The sequence below is a fragment of the Macrobrachium rosenbergii genome, chromosome 26, assembly GCF_040412425.1.
Source record: "Macrobrachium rosenbergii isolate ZJJX-2024 chromosome 26, ASM4041242v1, whole genome shotgun sequence".
NCBI lineage: Eukaryota > Metazoa > Arthropoda > Malacostraca > Decapoda > Palaemonidae > Macrobrachium > Macrobrachium rosenbergii.
Genome location: NC_089766.1, coordinates 27,144,186 through 27,171,258, shown reverse-complemented (window position 1 = coordinate 27,171,258; position 27,073 = coordinate 27,144,186). Strand labels below are relative to the sequence as shown.

General features: G+C 44.1%; 1 protein-coding gene across 3 annotated transcripts in view; it reads left to right on the top strand.

Moving 5' to 3' along the window:
• The window catches only part of beta'COP (coatomer subunit beta'), a 195,063-nt gene that overhangs the window by 8,711 nt on the left and 159,279 nt on the right, over window positions 1-27,073 (top strand). For all 3 annotated transcript variants that reach the window (XM_067128419.1, XM_067128418.1, XM_067128417.1), the window contains exons 2-4: window positions 10,277-10,435; window positions 12,175-12,367; window positions 20,437-20,585. In XM_067128419.1, coding sequence (XP_066984520.1) covers window positions 10,277-10,435; window positions 12,175-12,367; window positions 20,437-20,585 — 501 coding nt within the window. The remainder of the gene's footprint in view (window positions 1-10,276; window positions 10,436-12,174; window positions 12,368-20,436; window positions 20,586-27,073) is intronic.

Genomic DNA, 27,073 nt, shown 5'->3' with positions numbered 1-27,073 from the left:
AGGGCCATCTCTTACCTCGCCCACCAGATGGCAAACCTGGTCCTGAAGTGAAGGGATGCCATTCTTTCTCACTTCCTCAGGTCTGTGGGGCCTGAGTTGGTAATGTCCCTGCAGAATGGACAGTTGCTGGGTTCCGCCTCTCTCTTCGGTAGAGAGTGGGCCGATGACAGCGACCGGCTTGTCCACCAGGCAGTGGCCAAGACCTCCGGGTCTTCGTGTTCAATGCGGCCAGGCCCTCAGGCCAGGCTAGCAATTCCTCAGCCCCTAAGAAGTCCCAGTCTTCGAAGGGGTCCCTTGGAAACACCCAGCCTTCTTCTTCCTCCAGAGAGGGTGGGAATTCCCACCCCTTTCAGCCCGCTTTCCAATCCTGAAAAGGAGCAAGAAGAAGAAGAAGGGGAAATGCTAGGGGTGGTATTCCCCCCAAATGCTGCCGAAGTTGGCTGGGTACCTGTCAAGCCATTGGGCAACATGGCAGCGACACGGAGCCGAGACCTGGATAGTGGATGTCCTTCGGGAGGGATATCTACTACCCTTTGAGTCCCGACCTCCCCTCACCTATTCTCTGGTCCATCTCCGCACTTACGTCCAAGGAACTCCGAAGGACTCCGCACTACAGCAAGAAGTGCGAGCCATGCTGAGCAAGGGTGCTGTGAAAGTCGTGTCGGACCAGTCTCCAGGCATGTCTTCCTCGTAGAGAAAGCCACAGGGGGATGGAGACCAGTCATAGACCTTTCTCCCTGAATCTATTCGTTTGCCAGACTCTGTTCATGATGGAAACAGTGCGATCCGTGCTTGCTTCCATCAGGGAGAACGACTTCATGCTTACGGTGGACTTGAAGGATGCGTATTTCCAAATACCCATTCATCCGTACTCTCGCAAGTACCTCTGCTTTGTCCTCGGGGAGACGGTCCTCCAATTCAGGGCACTGTTTCGGGCTCTCGACCGCTCCCCAGGTGTTCTTGAGAGTCTCTTGTGTCAGCTTGGGCCCACTCACATGGGATACGTCTGTTGAGGTATCTCGATAACTGGCTTGTCCTGGTGAGCTCCTGCAGTTGCTGCAGGATGGGGATCGACTCCTTGAGTTTTGCCGTGATCTTGGGATCTAGGTGAACCTCGAGAAGTCAGATCTCACTCCCAAGCAGAGGATGAAGTACTTGGGCATGCTGGTAGACACGGTAGCAGCAAAAGTCTTTCCCTCGGACTCTCATATCAGCAGGTTCAGGCAGGCAGCACAGCTGTTCCTGTCACGACAAGAGCAGCCAGCCCAGCAATGGCAAGTCGTCATCAGTCACCTGTTGTCGCTGGAGAAGCTGGCACCTCATGGGCGTCTCATCCCTCTTTCTGAGGAGGTGAGAGAGGACTTTCGTTGGTGGACGGACGATAGGAACCTCTTGATAGGAGTATCCCTGCATACTCCCCCTCCGGGTTTGCTGCTGCTCTCAGACGCATCGACCGAGGGATGGGGCGCACACCTGGAGGAGTTGCTGACTTCGGGAGTGTGGCACCGAGACGACAAGCACCTTCACATCAGCATCTTGGAACTCAAGGCAGCCTTCCTGGCTCTCCAAGAGTTCTGGGATTGAGTGATGGGACACTCCGTGGTACTGATGAGCGACAATACCACGGTAGTGGCATACGTCAACAAGCAGGGGTGTCTAGTATCCCTCCCGCTCCACCACTTGACGATGCAGGTGCACGAGTGGACCATGGCCCACTCAGTAGAGCTGTCAGCCAGGTACAATCCAGGCAAGAGGAATGTCGTGGTAGACAAGCTCAGCCGCCAGAATCAGGTGACCGGGACCGAATGGTCCCTTCGCTCTTTGACCTGTGGGGGCATCCAGTCATTGACCTGTTTGCCACCCGGCACAACAGAAAACCCCAGGTCTTCTGCTTGGTCGTGCCGGACCCATGGGGCTCCGGAGGACGCATTCCAGCACCCTTGGGACAACCTCGACGTATATGCCTTTCCCCCGTTCTGTCTGATTCGCCGAGTGATCAACCAAGTGATGATCACTCCGAATCTCAGAATGATTCTGGTGGCACCCGACCTGCTAGCTCTCCTCTCCGAGGCGCCGAGAGAGTTCCCCCCCTGGCCCAACCTGCTGTGTCAACCCCATGTAGAGCAGTACCACCAGGCAGTGCAGTCCCTGTGTCGTCATGGCTGGAGGTTATCCACCATCTCCTGCGAGCGAGAGGCTTTTCACATCGTGCAGCAACGGAGATGGCCGGGTACCTCAGACGATCCTCCGCAGCGGTACACCAGGAGAAGTGGTCCATCTTCTGTGGTTGTTGTCGTGGACGGGGTATCTCTCCGGTCGGAGCTACTATTCAGCAGGTTGCGGACTTCCTCGTCTTCCTTCGCCGAGAGAAGCTTCTCTCTATTTCAGCTGTAAAAGGTTACTGCACCGCACTCGGCCTAGTCTTGAAGCTGAAAGGAGTAGACATCTCTTCCTCCTTTTAGATTTCCCTACGGATGAGAAGCTTCGAAAGGTCTTGCCCACCCAAGGACCTCAGGCCCCCTGCATGGGATGTGACTCTCGTTCTAAGGAGCTTGACTCGTGCACCGTACGAGCCTTTACGAGAGTTGTCAGACAGGGATCTGACCCTCAAGACCGTCTCCCTGCTAGCCGTGGCATCGGCGAAGAGAGTTGGTGAACTACACGGACTTTCCTTTGATGTTAAACACTCGAGGGGATGGGGATCTGTTACGCTCGATTTTGTCCCGGATTTCGTAGCGAAGACTCAGAATCCTTTGGTCCCTGACGCACGGTTCAAGTCCTTGACGATCCCCTCCCTAGAGGACTTTGTAGGTAATGAATCAATCGAGATGCTACTGTGTCCTGTTAGAGTGCTGCAGTGCTATCTGAAGAGGACTCGATGTCTCCGCCCTGACTGTCGACGACTCTTTGTTAGTACTGGCTCGACCAAGAAAGAAGTGTCCAAGAACACGATCTCTTTCTGGCTGTGTGAGACGATACGGAGAGTGTATTCTGCTGCTGGAGAAGATGGCGCCGGTACGCTTCGTCCGAGAGCTCACGAAGTCCAAAGCATTGGTCCATCCCTCACATTCCAGAAGAACATGTCGTTTCTGCAGGTGCTGAAGGCAGGTGTGTGGTCCCAACAGACCACCTTCACCTCCTCCTACCTCTGGGATGTTGCTCACAAGTCCTTGGACACTTTTTCCTTGGGTCCTGTGGTGGCTGCTCAAAAAGTTGTGTAGCTTACCCGGCTCCTCTAACAGGACAGGTTGCATCTTGCTTAAGATGTTTGGCTGTGATTGGGAGAATGAATGTGGAGTGACTGGCCTCTTCTTTCTCCCCATCCTGGCTCTCTTCCCACAGGCAGGGAGCGGACGTGCCGTTACATGCTGGATCTGGCGGTCGATGTAGGTAAGCACCCAACGGGAGCTCCCGTTCTATTTTCCATTCAGGTTGATAGAAGCAACCCCACTTCTTCCCCTTGCAAGGAGGGGGAAGGAGACCATGGCAATAAGACAAACCCAGTGCTTGTGATTGCCTTTATGTCATCCGACTCCCAGTTCTTCCTAGCCTACTTTGCATGAACTGACGATTCCTCTTTCATGCAAAGGGACCCAGAAGTCTGACAGTTGATTCCGCGTTTCTTACAAAGTAATCATTTTGTCAGAGGCAGTTTTCCCTTCCTCGCTCTATTGACCAGGAAGGGAAGACAAGGTGTGGTGAACTCCAGTCAGTTCATAGAGACTCACTCAGATTCCTCCCTCCAACTAGTGAGTCTTCCTAATGTAAAGGACAGATGGTTTGTATATCGTGTCTGAACAAATCACAATTTTTAAAAGCAAATTATATTTTTCCTAACTATACAAACCCGAAGTCCTTTAGGCCTACATCACATTTCATGCCCACCTTGTGCCACCCCTCAATCTGATACCTGGGCCGGAAGGCAAATTGGAATGTTAACATCTGGGCAGGCGGTACTCCCGCCTCCCGGACGGTAGTTAACTGCCTAACCACCTTGTTCGAAAGTTCAATGGCCGTTTCCAGCCTACGCTGAAAGTAATTCCTAATGTAAAGGATCTTGGCGTTGTATAGTTAGGAAAAATATAATTTACTTTTAAAATTTGTGATTTTATATATATTTACCAAGTAGTTACATGATCGGAGCCTGCTCTCATCCCCTTGCATGGACATTAGAGCATAAAACGAATTGAGCTCTCCGCTGGGTTGTTTCCTCGAGTCCCGGATGGTGGGCGGGACGTTGTCACCTACACTCTAACAGTAACAGCGCCACTGCGCGAATTTTGAATTTTAAGCTGCCGTAGGTTAGGGAACCAATAACTATGTAATTACTTGGTAAGTATGTATAAAACTTTATTTTATCATAAAAATGTCATTTTGCTTTTCCTTCGTGTGGGCTTACTCTGAGGAGATACCTCTGCTGTGCTACTGAAGAAGCTCTGTCTTTGGGAGTTGCTGCCTCCTCCCAAGGGGACTTCACCGGTCTGGTTGATTTGTATCGACGTGCTCCTTTTGCATCAGCGAAGATTATATTTTTGTCTCCTGAGTTGGACCACCTCATCAAGAACATCATTAAGGTGTTCAAGGTTTTAAGCTTCCTCGATTGGACTGTTGGGGCTCTAGCAAAGAAGACTGAGGATTGCCCTGACCTTGCAGAGGACTTTGCTTCGGACTGGTTGGTGGTGATGTCTTGTGCAGACAAGGCAATCAGGGATCTTCCTTAGAGCTCGCCTCTCTCTTTTCCATGAGGGTGTTAAAGAAAAGAGAGTTGTGGTGCTCCTTCACCACAAAAGGGGTCACCCAAACACAGAAGTCTGCTCTCCTTTTCTCACCACTGGACAAGTCCCATCTCTTCCCGCAAGTCATGGTTATAGAGATATCATCGGACTTGCAGAAAAAGTCCACGCAGGATCTGCTGAGAGAATCCTCTGCCGTCATCGCTAAGTCGGCCACTTTACTGCAACCTCAGCCCTTTTGTGGAGGGAAGCAAAAGCCCCAGCCAAGACCTTGTTCCAATTTGTGTTCCCCATCAAGGTCCATTAAGAAGTCTGCTTTCAAGCCTGCTTCCAAGAAGTGAGAGTTCAGTCCTTTGTGCTCCGGTAGGAGCCAGACTTCGCGTCTTTTGGGAGGAGTGGAACTGCAGAGGGGCAGAACCTTGGATTGTCAAGGTCCTGAAGGAGGGCTACTCCGTTCCATTCAGGGAGAAGCCTCCTTTAGTCAAGTCTCCCATCATATTGACTGCATACTTGGAAAGCTCCAAGAAGTTTTCGGCCCTTTCTCAGAAGGTCGAATCCCTACTTCTCAAGAAGGCTTTAGAGGATGTCAAGGATCGCAACTCAGAAGGGTTCTACAACCATCTCTTTGTAGTCTCCAAGTCATCAGGGGGTTGGAGACCCGTTCTGGATGTCAGTGCCCTGAATCTTTTCGTCCAGAGGACAAAATTTCATGTGGATGATTACCTTGGACATGCAGGATGCTTACTTCCATGTCCCTATCCATCTGGACTCCAGGAAGTTCCTGCAGTTCGTCTTTTAGGGCAGAGTTCTCCAGTTTTCGGGCCTTGTGCTTCGGCCTGTCCACAGCCTCCAAGTTTTCACTTCATGCTGATTCTTGCTCCTCTTGGCAAATGGCACCTTCGCAGCATAAACATCTGCCTTTATTTGGATGGCTTCTCCTTACCCCGTCGAAGGAGAAGTGCGCAGAGGGTTAAAGAAAACTCTCTGCCTGACCCAAGAGCAGAAATCACAACTAACTCCAACGCAGGATATTCTCTATTTGGGGATGATCCTGAACTCACAGATTTTTCAGGCTTCTCCATCCCCCAAAAGAGTTGACTCCTGCCTTCAAACAGTTAGCAGGTTCCTCTCTCTTCCTTCCTGTTCAGCCCTTCAGTGGATGAGTCTCTAGGTGACTCTTGGCCGCCAAAGAGCTCTGCAGTTCTTCCTCAGGGTGAACTGGAGCGGAAGACCCAGACGGACTCCTTCGCCTTCCCCATCACGTCAGAGATCATAGTGGACCTTCAGTGGTGGTTGTGCGAAGAAAGATTTCAGGGAGGGAAGTCTCTTCTTCTGTTGAGCCCTGACCTAGACTTTTATTCTGACGCCTCAGATCTAGGTTGGGGAGCCCTTGTAGGGAGTCAAAGTTTCCAGGACGTGGTCCGCAGAACAAAGAAACCTCCACATCAATGTCAAGGAACTGAAGGCTATCCACCTGGGCCTCTAGTCCTTGACTCTGGTCTGTGGCAAGACAGTAATAGTTCACGCTGAACAACACCACTGCCCTATCGTACATCTGCAAGCAAGGAGGGACTCACTCCTTTTCTCTCCACAAGGCTACGAAGGATCTCCTTCTCTGGGTGGAGCAGAACCAGGTGACGATTATCACTTGGTTCATTCAGGGGAGACAACGTTTTAGTAGATGAATTGAGCTGTCTCAAGCAGGTCCTTCCGTCAGAGTGGACCATAGATCCCCTGGTCTGCAACAATCTGCGGGGATTATGGGGCAGACCGACCATAGACCTGTTTGCGAGGTTAAGGAACCACTGTCTTCCTCTATTCTGTTCCCCAGCTGTGGATCCTCTTGCATAGACGACGGATGCCTTGCTCCTGGATTGGTCGGACCTGGATGTGTACGCCTTCTGTCCCTTCGGTATGGTCAGGGAGGTGATCAACAAGTTTTCATCTCATTGAAACATTTCAATGACCCTAGTTGCTCCATTCTGGCCCAAGAAGAATGGTTCCCAGACGTGCTTCAACTGTTGGTCGGTTTCCCGTGACTCCTTCCATAAAAATGGTGTCTTCTCAGACAACCCCACTACTTCAGGTTCCACCAAGGGTTGTCCGCTCTGGCCCTGACAGGCTTCAGACAGTCAAGAACCTGGTCAGAGTGAAGGGTTTTTCAAAACCAGCTGCAGAGGCTATTGCTAGATGCTGTCTTCTAGCAAGCTTTATCATTCCAAGTGGTCAGTGTTCAAAAGATGGTGCAGTCATCATGACGTCTCATCTCCTGAAACATCTGTAAGTCAGATAGCTGACTTCTTGCTTTACCTGAGGTCTTCCAAGAAGTTGCCGCCCTCTACCATCAAGGGATATAGGTATATGCTTAGTTATGTTTTTAAACATAGAGGTATGGATCTGCCGTACAACCAGGATCTCAGCGACTTCATCAGATCCTTTGAGACTTCCAAGTAAGAGAGGTCTGATTTCGTCTCTTGGAATCTGGACGTGGTGTTAAAGTGGCTTTCAGGTTCCATCTTCGAGCCTTTCCACTCTGTCTCACTAAGGAACCTTACCAGGAAGACTCTCCTCATGACACTGGCTACCACCAAACGTATTAGTGAGCTCCAGGGAATGATGACCCTTCCAAACCCTGGCCCCTGTCATTCACCATTAGAAACTTGATGGACATGCTTGGACCAGAAGAAGAAGAGAGGCCCCTTTACCCAATGAGAGTTCTTAGATACTACCTACAAAGGATGGAGGAGATCAAGGGACCGTATAACAACCTCTGGTGCTCTGTTAGGAACCTTTCTCATCCTCTTTCTAAGAATGCTTTCTTATTTTCTGGGAGATTTGATCTCCGTAGCGGACACTCAGATCCAAGAGGATGTCATACATACCTTTAAGGTTAAGGCTCATGAGTTTCAGGTCTTTGTTACCCCTCTTGCATTTAGACATGTCTCTCTCAGCCATTCAGTAATCAACTTTTTGGAAGTGCAAGTCAGTCTTCACTTCACACTACCTCAAGGTGGGGTGTGGTTTTTATTGCAGCGTAGGTGACAGTGTTGTTTGGTTTGATTCTGGTTGTACTCCCAAAATAAGGGCTCCTTTTTAAACTTTGCTAGCCATCAGAAAACTTCCTTCGCTGCAAAGTTCTCCCTAAAGTAGGAGCGGCCCATAGCTATACCGCCAGAGGTTAAGATGAGCACTGACCAGAGGCAGTACCCACCTGCAGTAGCTCTCTTACCAGGTAAGGAAACAACAAGCATTGTATCAATGCTAGTAACTTTTCTGTTTTAAAGTCATTACCTTTCTTAATATTTTGGAGTAGAATATGTCCATATATCCCACCTCCTATCATTGTGGCATTAATGATGTAATTACTTGATAAGTTACTTATATGAAAATATTATTTTCATGATAAGATTAAGTTTCATATATACTTACCAAGTAATTACAGAGAGCCCTCCCTCCTCCCCTCATATGAACATCAGGACACAAATGAATTGAAGCTCTCTGGTAAGTCATTCTTCTCGGTCCCCGAAAGTGGGTGGGGTCTCGTCATCTACAGAAAACAATTGAATGCTGCTGCGAATTTTGAATTTTTAGGCTGCCATAGTTGAAAATCTATAGCGATGTAATACTTGGTAAGTATATATGAAACTTCATTTCATCATGAAAATAACATATTTTACCAAAAAGTAAGGTAAATTTTAGGAAAATATACCCTTCCATAGTATTCTTGATATTACTATCTTAGTCAGATAGATGCTATTTAGTTCAGGGCAACCATGAAAGTTTTTAGCAGCAAGTGTGCTGTATCTTGCCTGTGGAGTACTCAGCTGCAATATAATGCAAAAGATTTTCCATTTAATATTGCAGGTACTGTACTGGGATTACAGTTATCTGCATGCAGTACCTTCCTGTAGCCTCTGTGTCTGTTCAGTTGTAGCCGCTTCCATTACTCTGATGAATAGTAAGGGCGTATGTTGGCCCATGTAAGGTATCTTAGAGTTAATTCATCTTTAGGGTCTGCTTTGTGGTTGAATTTTCTGATGAAAAGTCCAATTGACTATTATAAAGTTCAGTCTCCTAAATTTTTTTCCCTGTAGAGGAGTGGATGAGGTGCACTGTAGGTATTGCCTAAGGTTTTGCAGCATCCCTTCAGCCCCTAGCTGCAACCATTTTCATTCCTTTTACTCTACCTCTGTTCATATCCTTTTACTTCCACCTTACTTTCCACCCTTTCCTAACAATTGTTTCATAGTGCAACTGTGAGGTTTTCTTCCTGTTACACCTTTAAAACCTTTTTGCACTGGATTTCCTTTTCAGCGCTGAATGACCCCACAGGTCCCAGCGCTTGGCCTTGAATGTAAATTATTTATTCCATTCCATAAATTTTCGTCAAGCATCGCCTCAAAGAGACGGTGGTGTTCTGTATTTGTCACATTGTGACAAATAAATGAGAATTACAGTATTCAAAATTTTGAGTAGCCACTATAGTGTCCACTCCGAACATAATGCAAGTATTTCACTAAAACAAAAAAGGTAAGTTAACAGTATTGGAGAAACATTTCCAATTGGCCTGGTAAAGATGTTGAATGAAAATTTACCTGAGTTATTTGTGAAATACTGTAATTTCATGAAAAGTTTGGTGGTAATGAAGAAGCCTAAATAACAGATAACTCTTAACACAGACCTAATGCCTGCAAGACTAAAAGACATCACCAGTCATGACATAATTCTCCGTGAACTGAAATGCAACTCTTCTTAGCACATTTTGGTAAAATTTTTATTAAAAAATGCTTAAAACAAATGTGCGTGACAAAAGTAGTTAAAGTAGCACAAAAATGCTTAAAAAAAATTTTTAAATACAGGAGCAAGTAAATGTGGAGGCTGGTGTGAAAAGAATGCTATTTTGGGGATTGTAGTAATTCACTTTATACTGTAGTGTATAGTGAGTTGACCAGGGTGCTAAGATTAGATATTTAAGGCAGATAATTTGATCAGCTTTTTATTCTTCAGTGATTTGCATAATTTACTCAACCTCTTTTAACCCTCAGATGATGACTGGAACTGATCAGCTAGTGACAAAGATATACTGTACAGTACTATACTTTACAGTTACTTGATATGCTCTGACTTCTACTTAATCTTTTTGATTAATACAGTATTTGCTTGAATATGTATAGAATGCATAACCAGGAGAAGCTGTTATTATTATTATTATTATTATTATTATTATTATTATTATTATTATTATTATTATTATTATTATTATTATATTAGGTAAGCTGCAACCCTAATTGGAAAAGCAAATGCATCAGTTTCAAGCCCTCTGACATGGAAACAAGTTCAATACAGAAAAATACATGGAAGTAATTAACATTCTAAGAAAAATAGCAAAATCAATAGGTTAATGCTATTAAACTATAAAATAAGACTCATTGAGACTGCTTAATAAGCATTTGTTCAGTATCTATAGGGTTTGTATTTTGAAGGCTATTTATTGATTTTTAGACTAACATATTTTTTTTTTTTTTTTTGTCTTTTTACAACAGCCATTACGCTTAGATGTGAAGCGTAAGTTGACCGCGAGGTCTGACCGTGTAAAATCAGTGGACTTGCATCCTACAGAACCATGGATGCTGGCGTCTCTTTATAATGGCAATGTCCATGTCTGGAATATTGAGAGTCAACAACTCGTTAAAAGCTTTGAGGTAAGTTTTAGTGAAATTATTTTGAGTGTTTTGGTTGTTGTAGGATTTTTGTTCCAACATTACCCTTTTTAGTACTGAGCCTTTTCAAGTCCTGTCTCTTCCAAAGCCAGAGCTATGATTAGCAGTGTTCACTTTGTTTATGGTCTTTGAAGTTACTATTCATGCTATGATACACATTTTTGTGTGATTTTAAATAAGAATAATTGTAATTGATTGATATAAGTTAAAAAAAGCAGAATGAGGTGAAGATTGTCAAAAATGGCATGTCAGTATGTCAGAGACACTGGTTTTGGATTTTGGATGATGCCACCTTGCATCTTAAGTGATCCAAAGTTTAGTGGTTACTTCATTTTAACCATGCTAGTCTCCATTAAAAGTTAAAAGTCACTTATGTTATATGCTTATAAGTATTGCATGTGTTGTTGAAACTTACGGACAAGGGTGAGTATAGTAATAGTGTAGTACACTGTGGATGAAATTGCGCAAAATCTGTAGATGCAGAGAAGCTGTGTACATTTGTTCTTTATGTCAGCATTTTCAGTAACTCGAGGCAGATAGATAAATTTATTCATTATTATTTACATCTAATGCTGGATGCCTTGCAGAAATGATTACATTTGATGATATCTCAAGGAGATGGTGAATACACTTGGTTTAGTACTTCGATATGAAAATGAATTTATGAACCAGTTGTGTACAGAATCACCTAATTTGGGTGTAGCAGAAAAAGTTGCTGCATCATTACCTTTAATTTTGTAGTTAATGAGCTGCTGATGTATAGTATTTGATACCACAAAGTCTTGTAACAGTGATGCATATAATTCTATAATCAAAGAGAATGCAGGTTGAGTTCACTGAAATAGTACAGTTGCCGTGCTCACATCTCAGTAAGATGGGAAGTATTCTCCAAGGGCATTGCTGTTGTTAGAAAGTTGTACATAATGTAGTTGAACACATGAGATAGTGATGTTACCATAATGGGAACAAAGTGCCAGAATTTTAGTCGTTCTAATGGCTACCTACAGTGCAGAATAAAAAGCATTCTCATGTTGTCAATGTTAAAAGAATGGTTATCTGTTCTTACTGTGGCGGAATTTAAAAAACACAAAAACAATACACAACACAGATACACAGAACATATAACCACATACAATACTCACTCTGATCCTCGGTTGCTGGGAGATGGATGAACTTGTCCACGGTCGCCAACACAGTAGACAAAATTACATCCAACGGAAAACACACGACTCATGAAACATACAATAATCCACCATCAATGTCCGCCTTGCACAGAACTCAGCTCAAGACTCACTCAAAACCGAAAAAAAACTCCCTCGAGATTTGCACAGACAGACAGCACCGTAAACAAACTCGAACTAAAGACCCTCATCCCTCTTCCAACAACCGAGCACTCACTAAGACAATTACACTCTCTCTCTTCTCTCTCTCTCTCTCTCTCTCTCTCTCTCTCTCTCTCTCTCTCTCTCTCTCTCTCTCTCTCTCTCACAAAATGTTGGGAAATGCTAAATACAAACAAATTTATTCATCCCTCTATAATACCACATTATTACAGTACTTGAATTCTTACCTACTGTTAAAGGTAGCTTATATCTCTACACCAATAGACAAGGAGATAAAAGCCTTGTCTAATAGTAGGTAAGTATCCAAATAATAAATTATATGTGTTATGAAAAATTGTATTTTGAGTACAGTATTCTTACACATCTGAATTGTTTCAGGTATGTGATTTGCCAGTGAGGGCATCTAAGTTTGTTGCAAGGAAGAACTGGGTCATAACTGGCTCAGATGACATGCAAGTACGTGTCTTCAATTACAACACATTGGAAAGAGTACATCAGTTTGAAGCCCATTCAGATTATGTGAGATGCATAGCTGTTCATCCAACTCAGCCATTTATCCTAACTTGTAGTGGTGTGTATAATGTGCAATGACTTTTATTTTCCTTATTATCACAGTCATGATAGCTACTGGTTTATGCCTTTGCTAATATGTTCTGGAAAAATTATTTTAGCATAAAGTCAGTTACCAGTTTATTCTTTAGATTATTATATAAAGAAAATAAAACAATAAGATTTCTTTTGTTCTGATTTTAGTCTGGATAGAAAACATTTTAATGGAAACCTTATTATTGCAATTTGTAGTTTTAGTAAGTTACAATCTTAATCATAATCTGCAAACACAAGTCCAAACTTTTTGGTAAGCCTCATCTCTTACTGGCAAAGAAAGTAAACCCTTATAAATTTAATAAAGCGTAGATACCTACAGTTGGTTGTTAATTTTAGAATGAAAAAAGAAAAAATCTCTTACCCACTATATTTTCTGGGATTTATTTTACTAGCTACCTAATTAGTCTCAAAGTGGTAGGTAGCCCACACCTAGTTGTTTTTCATTCTGTTTTGTATTAAAATAGCCAGTGTGCATGCATTAATTATATTTTGTTCATGAGACTTACCCGTCAGATATATATATAGCTGTATTCTCCGAAGTCCGACAGAATTTCAAAATTCGCGGCACACACAGTGGCCGGGCAGGTGGTTAGTACCCATTCCCGCCGATGGGAGGCGGGTATCAGGAACCATTCCCATTTTCTATTCAGATTTTCTCTGTCGCCGGACTGTCAACACCTGTTGTCAGTTCCTCTGCCATTTGGATTTCGAAATTTGTTGTCACTTAAGTATTTTGGTTGTTTTTTGGTATACGACTGGATCTGTGACTTGGCATTACGCTCTTTGTGGACCGTTTTTTATTTTGCTTTTGACTTTTCTTATAATTAAGATGTCTTACCTCTAGCTATCGAGTCTGTAGCTTGGGTGAATGTAAGGTGAGGCTATCGAAGACTTCGATAGTTCCTCACACTTTATGTATGATTTGTAAGGGTGTTCAATGCTCTATGATAATCGGTATAATGAATGTGAGGGATTATCTGAGGGTGAGTGGAAGAAATATGAAGCCTATATGCTTAAATTGGAGCGTGATAGGTTGAGGAGATCTTCCTCCTTGAGTGCATCCTTAGATGGACAGTCAGGGTTTTCTCCTACTAGTAACCCTGTAGTAAATTTTAGTACTAACCCTGTAGTTTGTTGCTGCAGAGGTAATACCCTGGCTCTCGTGGTGGAGTCAATGCGTGCTCTTGAAACTAAAGTGAATGCAATTCAAACGCAAAGTGTTAGTGCTAGTGCCCGTAGTGTTGTGGAGGGGGCGTCAGATCGGCCCTATAATGCCTCTAGGCCTGGACCTCTGTCGAACTCCCAGGACCAGGGAGGGGGCATGTCGAAAGCCGCATGAGGGTTACGGGGGCTTCCCACCGATCTGGCGTCCCTTCGGTAGGTCCTGATGACGCTACCCAGGCTGCCAGGGATCGTGCACAGGCACGCATCCTGAAGGATTGCTTCTCGTCCTCCGACACGTCCTCCCCGCCTCGGGGTTGGAGCTCTCGGTTGGACTCTCGCCCTCTTAAGAGAAGCTTAGAGGAGAGGACGCTTCACGTCCTCTTCCTCTAGACGTTTGTGCTCTTCCCCGAAAGTTGCGTGGATATTCCTCCGCAGAAGAGAATAAAGTGTTTTTCGGATGATGACGCTACTCGACCCCCCTGTCGCGCTAAGGCAAGGGCTAGAGCTTCTTCCCCTGTGAGAAGGAAGTATACGTCTCTCGCCCCTTTCCTTCTCTCAGGTTCAGCCCTTCTCCCGAGAGAGTTGCTTCTCCAACGTGTAAGATTTTGTTGGGTTTGCAACAACAGCTGGATGCTCTCATAAACCTTTCAAGATTCGAAACTGCCTGTTAAGAGGTACAGACTTTCACCTTCGTCTCCTGCTTCGTCTTCCTCGTCTGCTAGATGTTTTGGAGCTTCGTCTGTCGTCTAGAGAGAGTGTTTAGTGGCTTCCTAATCGTCTTCCCGATTTGAGGTGTTGGACTTTTCTCTTGTCTCGCGCCAGGAGCTGCGCGTCTTGCTCTTCGTGCGCTTCACGCTTCACGCGCGCCTCACCTTGACGCTCTCGGCGCGCGCTGGCAACCAGCCATGACGCTGCTCTCTTCTAGTACCCACGCTATGTTTCTCTTCTTCGTGACCAGCCACGGAGCCTCTCGTCGCGTCAAGCCATGACGCGCTCCAGTTGTTCATCATGTCGCACAACTCCCTTCAACATCTGATGCTTCAAGTCTTAATGTTGACACCAGCTCCAGTTGTACATCATGACGCAGAGAACTACCCGGCTCCTCAACATCTGATGTCCTTCTTGATTTTTTAGCCACTACTTCTCTAGATCGCGGAGTTCCCGCTTCGCGGAGTTCCCGCACGCGGGCGAATCGGAACTACTTTCACCACTCACTCAAGACCCGCCAGCTGGGGAAGAACATCCTCTTTCGTCACAGCCTTTGGATGAAGAGAAACATCTTTCGCCTTCTTCTTCCTCTGATTATCAGACTCTGGCTTTTTTGTTTAAGGATCTGTTTCCTGAGACTTTTCAACCTTCAGCTCCTCTCTCTCCACCTTCGCAGTTGTCTTTGTCTTAAGGGGAGCGTTTCTTAAAAAAAATCGGAAAATCAAAATTTTCTGGGATATTTTATATATGGCATCATACATATCCTGACTATCTTCTCAGAAAGTTTTATTAAAAAGTTCGCCAAAGTTAGAAGTTATAAACAAAACAGTAACCCTATCATAGACAAAATTACATTTTTCATATAATGTAATGATAATGTCAGTATATCGGTAGTAATTTCCTTTTAGCTATGAAGTAATAATACCTAATGCGATATATGGCAACCCTGTGGACCTAGTACGCATCAGCGAAAGACAGGAATGCCGAGGGCAGTCAGTGGCAGTCAGTCAGTAGCAGCTCAGAGTTTGACTAAGTAAGTCGTCAGCGCTGCCCAACCTGGAGCCGTGTTTTGACACTCAGCTTCATCTAGTCGATTTGAGCCGTGTTTTCACACTTTCATCTAGCTTCTTTTTGCTAAGTTATATTACTTTGCAAGTCTATTTTTATTTTTTTGGCTTTTCAAATATGTCATAAAACATCAAACTGTGAAACAGCAAGCAAATAAATACACAGAGAAGCAAAAATATCGTATTCTCAAAACTAAAGTTATCGACATTCAAACTGCATCTCCTCCATAACGCTTGCACGATCTCAATGAACCAAAAGTAAACGAAAGCTAAATAAATTGCCTAGCCAACTAAGGAGCTTCCATGGGAAACAACACGAGACCCGCACCACGAGAGAGAGTTTTTTCCCGAAGGAATGTCACTTCCAAGAGAGGTAGCAAGTGACTCCTTTCATCTCCAGACTCCATTAGCTACCAGGCTTCATTTTGCACAAGCCTGGAAAGAGAGAGGGGCAGACGTTTGGTCCCTCCTACTGTTAGAGAGAGGTTACTTGATTCCCTTCCTGTCTCCTCCTCCTTTGTTTTTGTTTCCCAACTGCCATCCTGTCAAACAGAAAATTCTGTTTGACCTGCTCGAACAGATGCTCGAGAAGAGAGCAGTGGAACAGGTCTTGGACTCGTGTTCCCGGGATTTTACTACAGATTGTTTCTAGTCCCAAAACTTTCAGTAGGCTAGAGACCCGTCTTGGACGTCAACAGGCCGAACAACTTGGTCCGGAAGGAAAAGTTCAGGATGGAGACCTCGCAGTCTATACTAGGAGCCCTTCTTCCCGGGGATTGGATGGTATCTTTGGATCTCCAAGATACTTATCTTCACGCCCCAATTCATCCACGTTCGATGAAGTATCTCAGGTTGTCTTGGGGGACTAGACGTACCAGTTCAGGGTTCTCTGCTTTGGACTCTGCACAACAGCCATACCACGTTGAAAGCACCGCTTCTCGTCCGATCAGCGAAGTACTTGGATGGGTGACCGCCTGGGAACACCAGATGCTCTTGGCGTCACATTTTGCTCCGAGGGTGTTTACACTTCTCATGAAAAACGTTGCGATGCAGTTGCTCCTGTCGCACGTCAGGATCTCTCTCTACTTGGACGACTGGTTGATTCGAGCGTCGTCGAAGCGAAGGTATCTGGAGGACCTTCAGTTGACTCTGCAACTCGTGAAGTCCCTGGGACTTCTGGTCAATGTGGAAAAGTCGCAGCTGATCCCCTCACTGTCCATTGTGTCTGGGAATTCAGATGTATTCAGCGGCTTTTATAGCGTCTCCGTCGCAAGAACGGCAACTTCTCTGTTCGAAAAAGTCTCGGCCTTCTTGGGGAAGGAAACATGCTAGGTGAGGGAATGAATGAGTCTGCTGGGGACCATTTCCTCGCTGGAGAAGTTTGTTTCCTGGGGAGTCTGCATCTCAGGCCTCTTCAGTTCTTTCTGTTGGAGAACTGGCAAAGCAAGGAAGACTTGAAAGAGGAATTGAGAATTCTTCCTTCTGTAAAAGAGATCTGTAGTGGTGGCTCGATCCAACGAAATTGCAGAAAGGGATCTCCTCAAGCTTCTGAACCCCAACCTAGTGTTGTTTTTCCGACGGGTCTTCAACAGGTTGGGGGCAACACTAGAGGGGAGAGGAAGTGTTAGGAACCTGGAGAGAGGAACAGGTGTCCTGGCACATCAACATCAAAGATTTGGCGGCTATCTTTTAGCTCTCCAAAGCTTCGAGGTCCAAGTTTGCAATCGTGTAGTTCAAGTAAACTTGGACAACACTACGGCTTTGGATTACCTCAAGAGACAGGGCGGAACACTCTCTTGTTCCCTGTTCAGCCTTGCAAGAGAGATTATTCTTTGAGCCTATGCTCGCAACATTTCGATTCTCACAAGTTTTGTTGCAGGGGTCGAAAATGTTCGAGCAGACCTGCTCAGTCGGCGCCATCAACTCCTGCCGAAGGAATGGACCCTTCATCAGGAGGTTTGCCAAGATTTTTGGAAATTTTGGGGTCGCCATCTTGTGGATCTTTTCACGACCTCAAGAACAGCGAGGCTCCCTCTATAAAGCTCATCTGTACTGACCCTGGGGCAGTGGCGATAGATGCTCTTCTCTGGGATTGGACGGGAATAGATGTTTACGCCTTTTCCCCGTTCAAAATTCTGGGAGAAGTCATCGCAAGTTCGCGGCCTCACAAGGGACGAGGATGACTCTCATCCCCACGTTTTGGCCTTCAACCACTGGTTCTCGGAGTTTCTCTTCTGGTTGGTAGACGTTCCGAGATCCCTTCCTATGAGAGCAGACCTGCTCATACAACCCCACTTCACGAGATATCTTTTGAAATTCTCCCGCTCTGAACCTGACTGCTTTCAGACTATCGAAAATTGGTCAGAGCGAGGGGGTTTTCTGGCCAGGTGGCACGGGCCATCGCTAGAGCCAGAAGTTCTTCATCTAACAGGATATATCTAGCGAAGTGAGCAACCTTCAAGAGTTGGTGTAGAAAGAAGGGCTTTTCCTCTTCCTCTATCACTGTGAGCCAGGTTGCAGATTTTCTCCTTTACTTAAGAGAAAAACTCGATATAGCAGTTCCGACTATCAAGTGTTATCGGAGCATGCTTTCGTCTGTTTTCAGACACAGAGGATTAGATTTGTCTGACAATAAGGACCTCCACGATCTTTGAGCTCTTTCAAGACGCCCAAGGTTCCTCACCTAATTCCCCTGCTTGGAACTTGGACGTAGTGCTCAAGTTTTTGATGGTTTAGTCCTTTTGAGCCTCTCCACTCTGCATCTCTTAAGGATGTTACTCGAAACGGCATTCCTCACTCATTGCTCTGGCGACGCGAAGAGAGTGAGCGAAGTTCGAGGCCAGCCGTCATGTGGGCTTCAAGGAACACAATGCTGTCTATTCTTTAAGCCCTAAGTTCTTGGCTAAGAATGAAAGGCCTTCTAACCCTTGGCCTAGACACTTTGAAATTAAAGGTTTAGCAGACCTTATTGGACAGGAACCTGAGGGAGTTCTATGTCCAGTTAGAGCTCTCAAGTACTTCCTTAAAAGAACACAGGACACTCGTGGTCCCTTGGATAATTTATGGTGTTCTGTGAGGCAACCAGTTAAACCTATGTCGAAGAATGCACTGGCATTCTTCATTAGGGACGCCATTAAGGACGCACACTCTAGTTGTGACGACTCAACTTCAAGTTGTTGAGAGTTAACGCTCACGAGGTGAGGGCAGTTGCTACCTCCATGGCGTTCCAGAAAAATATGGTACTCAGTGACATTCTCAGTGCCACATTTTGGCGAAGTCAATTCGGTGTTTGCCTCACACTCTTGGCAAGATGTTTAGGTAGCATACGAAAATTGCTTTTCGCTGGGACCATACATTGCTGCTTCAGCAACCTTGGGGACAGGGGGTAACTCTGATCCTATCCCCTTTTTTTTTAATTGTGTTTTTATGGTTGTTGGGTCGACTACTGGAGGCAGTCTTCCCAATCCTTTGCAAACTAACGCTTTAGGTGTTGGTTAGGTGGTTAGTAATGCTCTTTTGTCCTCTTTGTATGGTCTATGATCTAGTCACATTGTGGTCACGCCCGTTGACAGATCATCTAGAAGTCGCCAGTTATATAGGTCACTACCTCGCTGGGGTCTCTAGTAAAGCAGAAGCAGACTAGAGTGACAGTAACCACTCAGTCAGCTATGCTATCAGATAAGGAACCAAAATAATTTTACCAATAATTGGTTTTTTCCTAATTCTTGGCTGTCTCTACCCCCTCCAAAGGTGGTATTCAGCTATATATATATCTGACGGGTAAGTCTCATGAACAAAATGATATTTTAATGATAAAATAAAGTTTGTTCATACTTACCTGGCAGATATATATATTCATATTGCCCTCCCTCCTCCCCTCAGGAGTCAGTGGCGTTAGAAAATCTGAATAGAAAATGGGAATGGTTCCTGATACCCGCCTCCCAGCGGCGGGAATGGGTACTAACCACCTGCCCGGCCACTGCGTGTGCCACGAATTTTGAAATTCTGTCGGACTTCGGAGAATACAGCTATATATATATCTGCCAGGTAAGTATGAACAAACTTTATTTTATCATTAAAATATAATTTTTCTCAAAATGCAGCTTGTTCCAAGGGGAATTAAATTCATTCAATATGTGTAAGCTGATTATTTTTGTTTGGCAAATAAATTTGATAGAATGGTATGGTCTGACATAATATCACAAGAAACTAACCAATCTGACAAGTTCTTTAGTTGGAGAAACTAACCAGTTTGATAAGTTCTTCAGTTTTAAATCAGTAAAGTCTCATTTCTTCTTCCTTTGTTTGGTTTTATATCATACAAAATCTGTTCTTTACTTCTGTCATCTTTTTCTGCACTGGACTGCTTTCCCTGTTGAGCCCTTTGGCTTGTAAAACTCTGCTTTTTAAACTATGGTTGCTTTGTATATAAATGCTGAAATAGTCCATGAAGTTTATTATACTCGAATTGAGCACTTTTCTTGGTTAATTAATCTAAAGCACTACAGTTGTCCCTGGTATTTGTGGGGGATGCATACCACACCCACCTGCGAATACCGAAACCTACTCTAAAAATGCTTATAACTGCCTATTTTAATAGTTCAAACACCAAAGACTCCCTCTAACACACTTTTAACTGCCTATTTTAATAGTTCAAACACCAGATATACCTTAAACTATCATCCTAAAACACTTAGTCACAAAAATATGAAAATACAGTAATTGCTCTGAAAAATCCACAAATAAGCAAATTTTCCACGAATAATGTGGATATATGTGCCACAGAAAATTCTGCGAATAACTGAAGCTGCGAATGCTGAACTGCAAATAAGCAGGGGTCGATTGTATAAGTCTTCTCTGTCTGTGTGATTTCTGCTTGAACTTTCTTCAAAGTCAATTTGTTCATCGGTCATAGAACTTTTAAGTTTTGAACAGTGGCACACACCTGCTTTCACTTTCACTCTAATTGCAGCTCTCCTCTTTTCTATAGTTTTGCTAAAATAGAGTGGTTCTGCCGTGATCAGTGGCAGATAACATAATGTGTAAAATGCAGTTCCATTGCTTTGAGTTTTACATTTTAAGCATATAATTTCAGATGACATGACCATTAAACTATGGAATTGGGATAAGAAGTGGTCGTGCCAGCAAGTGTTTGAAGGTCACTCACATTATGTCATGCAGATAGTCATTAACCCAAAGGACAACAACACCTTCGCTTCAGCCTCTTTAGATAGAACAGTCAAGGTAAGAGCTGTTATGGGTAAATTGATGTTGAGAGTTTACTTTTTTACTTGGCTCTGAAGATGGTCTTTAAACTGCATTGGCAATTATGGTGAAAAATATTTTCTACCACCACCATGTTTGCTTTAAGGGAAGTACTGTCTCAGTATTTTTTGCTTTTAGTATATAGTCACTACCCTGCTTATGAACATTCTGAGATACTAACAGAGAGAGTCGCAAGTTAAAATTGTGCTTGGAAAACACCCCTTTGCTATCCATAAGTTCCAATTTTGCTCTGCGTTCTTATTCTGCCCAGTAAGAACTTTTCCTGCACAAAGAAGAATAATAATAAACTGCCCCTTTAACCCCTTCCCTGATTATCCTGAGTACTCTTGTGATTTATTACCATGTAATCTTACAATCACGAGAATACTCATTCATACTCGCAATACAGTCACTACCCAACTTACAAACGAGTTACGTTCTGGATGGCCGTTCGTATCTTGAATTGTCCGTAAGTTGGTTTTAAGTATATAGTGCATAATTTTTGTTGATGTTTACATTCCCAAGTGGATGTTAGTAAAAATAAGAAAATGAAATTTAGATTCATGCATCATTCAGGGAAAGGTTAAAGGAACAGCTGCTTCTTCCTCATGTTCTTTTCCTTCAAATATTCTTATTAGCAGAATAGGCGCATAGAGCAAAATTTGAACTTACAGGTGGTAGAGGGGAGTGTTCCAAACAGTTTTAACTTGTGACCCTGGCTGTTCGTATCTCTGAATGTTCGTAACATGGATGTTCGTAAGTAGGGTGGTGACTGTATTCCTACTTATTTCTATCTTCCTGTTTCACTTGTTCTTTGATGAATTCCCATTTTCCATATTTCCTCTCCCTAGAGATGTTTAGCATGCATTTTTTCAATAGATGGTGGTGTGCATTGTTTACTACAGTAAACCCCCCATATTCACGGGGGATGCGCACCACACTCCCCTGCGAATTGCTAAAATCCATGAATACTTGAAAAACCCCTCTCAAAACACGTAGAACTGCCTGTTTTGATAGTCCGAACAAAAAAAAAAAATAAATGCTTATACCCGAGTATTTTAATTTTATCACAAAGTGCATTTAGTCATGAAAATATGAAGATATAGTAATTAGTGAATATTTCTCAGTGAAAAATACAGCAAATGGGCGAATTTTCTGCAAATAGTGTGTATATACGATCCACAGAGAAATCTGGGAGTAGGTGAGTCCGCGAATCGCAAGAACTTGAATACTGGGGGTTTACTGTACATAAACTTCGAATGTCGGACACTGCTCATACGAAATTCTTTCCCAGTTCGTAACTTTCAAAGTATAGAAAAAACCCTGAGTTTTGAATGATGCATGAACCTAAATTTTATTTTTGAGGTGAAACTTACCCTCCATCAGTAGCTTTATATGTGGCTACTTGGTGCAGGTTCGACAAGTGTACAAATTGAAAGAAGCCTTAATGAGTGAACACTCCCAATAGTTACAACCCCACCCTTTATGAGGTGGGGTTAAGGCAGTGAGTGTTTTCGTTGATCAGTCGTCTCTTGTCAGTGAACACAGCCAGGCGTGTAGGCAAGTGCTGTAAAATTTGTGTTTGTTTTCCTGAGTTAACGATCGGATGGTATGGTTTTGGTCTGTATTTGGCAATGTGTATGGAATCTTCTTATCTTCCCTATTGAAGTCTTTTAGATTTTGTAAGTTGAGTTACAAGACCAGATTGATAATTTACGATTCTGACTACCTTTTTGATCATTGCAAGGATTGGTCTTTGGGAGTGTTAGAAAATAAATTGCCGAATTAGAAGAGAAAGATAGACTCAGGAGAGAGTGAAAGAACAGTCTTGAATTTAGGTTTGCTTTAGAATTAACTCCTGGTCAAGAAATTAGAGATAAATATATAGTTTCTGCATTAGTAGATATACTGTAGATCCTTCTACACCCAAATGTCAGCATAGGGTAGTAGGCTAGATTTAATGCAATTAGATTTGATTCAGTTAAATCTAGTATTGTAAGGACTGTGCCCTCTGTCTCCTGCCTTTTGCTTTGTCTTCCATGGGCAGAGTTAGATTTCAGTTGCATACGACAGTTATAGGTCTAGATCTTGTGTTTGGCCCGTAGTCCCACGGTTATTCTAGTGATTCATCCGAGGCAGGTAACTGATTGTGATCTGTTGTGAGTGCTGCCATGCATGCAAGGCGTTGTGCCTGCCAGTGTGCAAGGCGTTGTGCCTGCCAGCATGCAGGGCTTCACTCCTGCTAGCGCGCAAGCGTCGATCAGAGTCAGCGTTTCTGCTAGTTCTCCCCTTTTATCACCAATAGTCCAAGTTTTTGATTAGGCCACTGTTATATCAGTGCCCATTCTTTTGTGTATTTTTATAGACTGTTTTTGAAGCCTAGGCTAAGTGCGCCAGATATTCGTTTTTACCTGTTAGTCCATGAGTTTCCTCAAACAGCAGGAGTCTGTATGAGTGTCTGGGAGTCCAGCAAGTCCGAAGGGCCAGCAGTGAGTCTGTGCAGTTGTCTGTGACTCCGCAGGTGGCTGGCGGCAAGTCTGCACAATTGTCTGCGAGTCTGCAGGTGTCCGTATGGCCAGCAGTGAGTCAGAGCGGTTGTCTGCGAGTCTGCGGGATTCGACATGGCTGGCAGCGAGTCCATGCAGTTGTTGGTGAGTCCGAGGGAGTCCGCGTGGCTGGCAATGGGTCCACACTTTTGTTTGTGACTCTGCAAGGGCGTTAGCGAATCTGCACAGGTGTAGCAAGTCGGAAGCTTCACTGAGTCCACATGACGCATCAGCAAGTCTGTGCAAGTTGTATGTGAGTCCTTTTAGTGAGAGAGCTTTTGACTTTCATTCCGAGTCAGATGGATGAGGAGAACTTTAGCTCCTGGTCTTAGGAGACCATTTATTTCTGGGGCTACTTTTGTCCTTGCTCTTCTTGACATCGTTCTCCTTTGCCTCCTTTTCAGGAAGAGGAACATATAGTCTATCCCCTCAGTTTTAAGGAATTAGTTCAGTTTTGCTTAGAAGACAGATTCTGCAGTCCTTCCTTTAAGTTATCTGTTTCTGTACTTGGGAGACTTGACTCAGTGGGAATGTTTGGCCAAAGATTCTCCTTTTTGAAAGTCCTCGCTCATCTCCCTTATCGTCTGCTAGGAAGATTATGGTGTTTGAGCAGTGGATTCCCCCTTCTCCTGATCCAGCTGTTAGGATCCATGTTTTTCCAGCCAAGAGAGGCATGATTGTGTCTGCTAAGCCACTTTTCTCATTTCAGGAGCCTGAGAATTTGTGTTAAATTTGGCTAATGCCATCGAAGCTGTACTCTTCAGTGCTTTGTGCTGGACACTGTTAACTATGTTTGTAGGAGTTTGGCGGATTCCCTCCTTCGGCCAGGGATCCTTGATAAGCCCTAAAGGTATTTGTTTCCTTAACAAGGCTTTTTTGGGATGGGATAGGTGAACTGGCTCATTTCTTAACTCATGCTTTGGGAAGGAATATATAACAAGCTGTCTGTTTTTCATTATAGCTGCAGGGACAGGAAAGGAGACACTGAAGACCAAGTTAGTATTTTTCTCCATTTATCGTCTGCAGGAGATTATGGTGTTTGAGCAGGATTTTCCCCCTTCTCCTGATCCAGCTGTTAGATCCATGTTTTTCCAGCCAAGAGAGGGCATGATTGTGTCTGCTAAGCCACTTTTCTCATTTCAGGAGCCTGAGAATTTGTGTTAAATTTGGCTAATGCCATCAGTCTGTACTCTTCAGTGCTTTGTGCTGGACACTGTTAACTATGTTTGTAGGAGTTTACAAGATTCCCTCCTTGACCAGGGATCCTTGATAAGCCCTAAAGGTATTTGTTTCCTTAACAAGGCTTTTTTGGGATGGGATAGGTGAACTGGCTCATTTCTTAACTCATGCTTTGGGAAGGAATATATAACAAGCTGTCTGTTTTCGATAGCTGCAGGGACAGGAAAGGAGACACTGAAGACCAAGTTAGTATTTTTCTCCGCCTTTTCCAGTCCACTGAGGGAAGTCTCCTCTTCCTCATACTATAAACTCACTGTGGGCAATTCTACCTCCTTTCCCAGTCTTCCTTCCAGGCTCAGGAGGGAAGAAGTGCCCTTTTTGGCAGCAAGGACCCAGTTTTCACCTACCAAAGGTGATTGTGCATTTCCTCCACTATATCTAGATTCCTAAGTCTGATTAGCTCATCGAGCCCTCATTTGCCAGTATTTTCAGATTGGACCCTTCACTCAAGTTGGGGAACACTTGTTGGAGACGCCCAGGTAAAAGAAGTTCTTTGGAAAGTCTTTGCATTCCGTTTGGGAATTCTCTGCCTCTTCAACCTTTCAGTCATGTAGAGCATCCTAGAGAAGAGGTAGGTGTTGGCCAGGAAATGTTTTCTCCATTAGAGAAGGCAGCATGACAGGAAGTAACAGCTACCTTGCTGGCCTTTTTACGTAGGACAGTTCCAAGTGCCAGAATGGGAGTTCAGATGACAGTCCTAGGCATGTACAGGCTCAACCACTGTTGCCTATTGTTTCCCTTTTTTCCATGTAGTCAACCTCCACGGTCTTTAACCACTATGGAGAAAGTACATGAATGATTTTGGGTTACATGAACAATGAGTACTATACTCTCATGTCCACATTCACCAACTTTCTGGAAGTGCCTACTCATTGTCTTTGGGGGAAAGGCATATCAGTGTCGAGCTCTTTGTTTCTGGCTCAGTTCCTTGCCCATGTATGTTTTCTTTTTTAGGAGTAAAGTTACTTCTGTATCTGGACGACAGGTTATCTTTGTGAAGTCCAGGGCATTGGCTTGAGGGTAAGAGACCCTGTACTGGGCTTGGCGATGCCCTGTGCTTACTAAAAGGTCAAAGGTCATCTCTGTACCTACGCAAAGAGTAACCTACCTGGGCATGGTGATTGATTCTGTTCTGTTCAAAGTTTTTCGACACAAACTCGTGTAGACAGTCTGTTGTTAATCTTGAAAGAATTCTCCTCCTCAGGGTGCGGAGTAGGCAGTTCCAGGTCAATAAAGGGGGCGGGTTTTCTAGTTTTGTTACAGTGTAGATGATGTTCTCTCCATGGTTATTTTCATTTTCTGATTGTAGGGTCTAGTTATTTTTTGCTTGGTTGGTTAAATTTTGTATTCTTTGGTTTCATACAGTGAAACCTCGCTTTAATGGACTAAGGGGGGGGGAGGTCAACTGTTAAAGTGAAGCATTGTTTTTTAGTGTCCTAAGTGATTTTTATCGGTAAGCTGTCCTCAGCCTAGGTGTGATAACCACTGACATACATGAAAAGTTTCACATTATGAAATAAACTGATAATAAAGGTAGTAAAACCATTTTTAACTTGATATTATTGACATATTTTATAATAAATAACCTATTCAACGAGTAATTCCATGTCAATGAAATCAACTTTCATCTATGTGAGCCCAGCTGACAAAATGTAGACGTCGAGTTATGGTTGTGTTCACGGCAACCTTTATCTTTCGGTAACCTTTCAGAAATTTTAATTGTATTGTAATTATGGTAGTAATAACATTTAGGATAATGTAATATATATTAATTTTGTACATGCAACTTACCCGTCAGATATATACTTAGCTATAGTCTCCGACGTTCCCGACAGAAATTCAAATTTCGCGGCACACGCGACAGGTAGGTCAGGTGATCTACCATACCCGCCGCTGGGTGGCGGGAATAGGAACCATTCCCGTTTTCATGTCAGATTTTCTCTGTCGCTGGTTCCGGCAACATCTGTTGTTGGTTCCTTCTGCTTAGACTTTCATTTTTCGCTTGCTGAGGATTATTTTGGACTGACCTTTGGTGACGTATTGGATCTTTGGCTTGGCATACGCTTTTGTGGACTGTTTTTGATTTTGGCTTTGGTATTTTCTTAAAGAATGTCTGATCAGAGTATTGCACCTGTGTTTCGTGTGTGTGTTAGGTCTGATTGTAAGGTGAGACTACCGAAAGCTTCGGTAGATCCTCATTCTGTGTGTTCGAGGTGTAGGGAGAATGAATGCTCTTTTGAGAACACGTGTGTTGAATGTGAGAATCTCACTGAACTGGAATGGAAGGCGTTGAACTCTTATGTGAAGCAAGTTGGAGAAGGACAGAGTTAGGAAGGCTTCTTCTAGAAGCGCTAGTAGGTCTCTTTCCAAGGAGGTAGATTTAGAACCTAACACTCTTCCAGATTCTCCTATCATTCCAGTTGTTTCAGCTCCTTCACCCTTCGTCGAACCTGTGGATTCGTCGTCGGAGATGGCTGCTATGAAGGCTACGATCCGCAAGATGCAATTGCAGATGCGCGCTATGGAGGAAAAGAAAGTGAGAAGTGATAGTGATTTGTGTAGTGTCCCCAGTGTAGTGGAGGGGGCGTCTGACCGGCTCCGCATCGCTCCTAGGCCTAGACCTCTTCCAAACTCCCAGACCCAGTGGAGGAGGAATGTCGACAGCCGCAAGGGGGATGAAGA